Consider the following 904-nt stretch of genomic DNA (forward strand, 5'->3'; position numbering starts at 1 on the left):
AGTTACCAACAGACTGTGTTAGTTACCAACAGACTTGTTAGTTACCAACAGACTTGTTAGTTACCAACAGACTGTTAGTTACCAACAGACTGTGAGACATCGGACCTGTGTAGAAGACACTGGTGGCCAGAGGAGACGCAAAGCTCTGGTCCAGCAGCAGTTTGCGGACCACCATCCCGGCAGATTTTCCCGGGAAACGTCTCTCCAGCGCGCGCAGCCAGAAGTAATTAAAGTTGCCATGGAAACTGATTGCCACGATGGCGACGTTGCGCGTGTGTCCCCAGTCCAAGTGGTCCTTGTGAGACATGAGCTGGTGGACCAGGTCCCCCCCGGAGAACAGCAGACCGTACAGGGTGACGTTGGCCAACCAGGGGAACCGCTTGGCGGCCTCCTTCAGCACCGCGCGCCTCATTTGGCCAATTCAAGTTTCCGGTCGACCACCATGGGGCTAAAAGTCACCTGGTGAGGTCCCGGTGTCCCCGGCTTCCTGGCAGGACCCGCGCTGTGCGCGCGAGGATTATAATCCAGGTTTCCACCGGAAGCAGGAGGCTGATGAAGACCTCACATCCTGCAGCCCACCTGCTCAGACTCCAAAGCTTTCTTTTTTACTGGTTTTTACTGGAAGGACACTTCCTGTCCCTCAGGACGGATCCTGCAGGTCACCCTCCAATCTGCAGGATTGTCCTGGGCCGGTCCAATCACAGGACAGGTGTTATGCAGAGATTTGCATGCCCTGTCGCGGGAACGCGCATCGCACCTCCCGGACTGAAAATGATGATTTTACAAAAATGATCGTTTTTATGAAGAAGAAAAGCTGCAGTTTTTCTGCATCAGTTTATAACTGAACTACATTCAGTCAGACTGTGTCCTGATGTTTAACAAACCACTGAGCAGACAGATAAAT

At 52.7% G+C, this 904-nt stretch overlaps 1 protein-coding gene and 1 pseudogene across 1 annotated transcript in view; one reads left to right on the plus strand and one right to left on the minus strand.

Annotated features, from left to right (window-relative positions):
* The window catches only part of LOC106511252 (mpv17-like protein), a gene marked incomplete in the record, with an annotated part of 10330 nt that extends 9442 nt beyond the window's left edge, over positions 1-888 (minus strand). The window contains 1 exon segment of the mRNA XM_014000002.1: positions 106-888. Coding sequence (XP_013855456.1) covers positions 106-412 — 307 coding nt within the window.
* Positions 1-904, plus strand: part of LOC106511254 (cytokine receptor-like factor 3 pseudogene) — a 7036-nt pseudogene that overhangs the window by 4737 nt on the left and 1395 nt on the right.

This window comes from Austrofundulus limnaeus, unplaced genomic scaffold (assembly GCF_001266775.1).
Source record: "Austrofundulus limnaeus strain Quisiro unplaced genomic scaffold, Austrofundulus_limnaeus-1.0 Scaffold2627, whole genome shotgun sequence".
In the NCBI taxonomy this organism is placed as follows: Eukaryota; Metazoa; Chordata; class Actinopteri; order Cyprinodontiformes; family Rivulidae; genus Austrofundulus; species Austrofundulus limnaeus.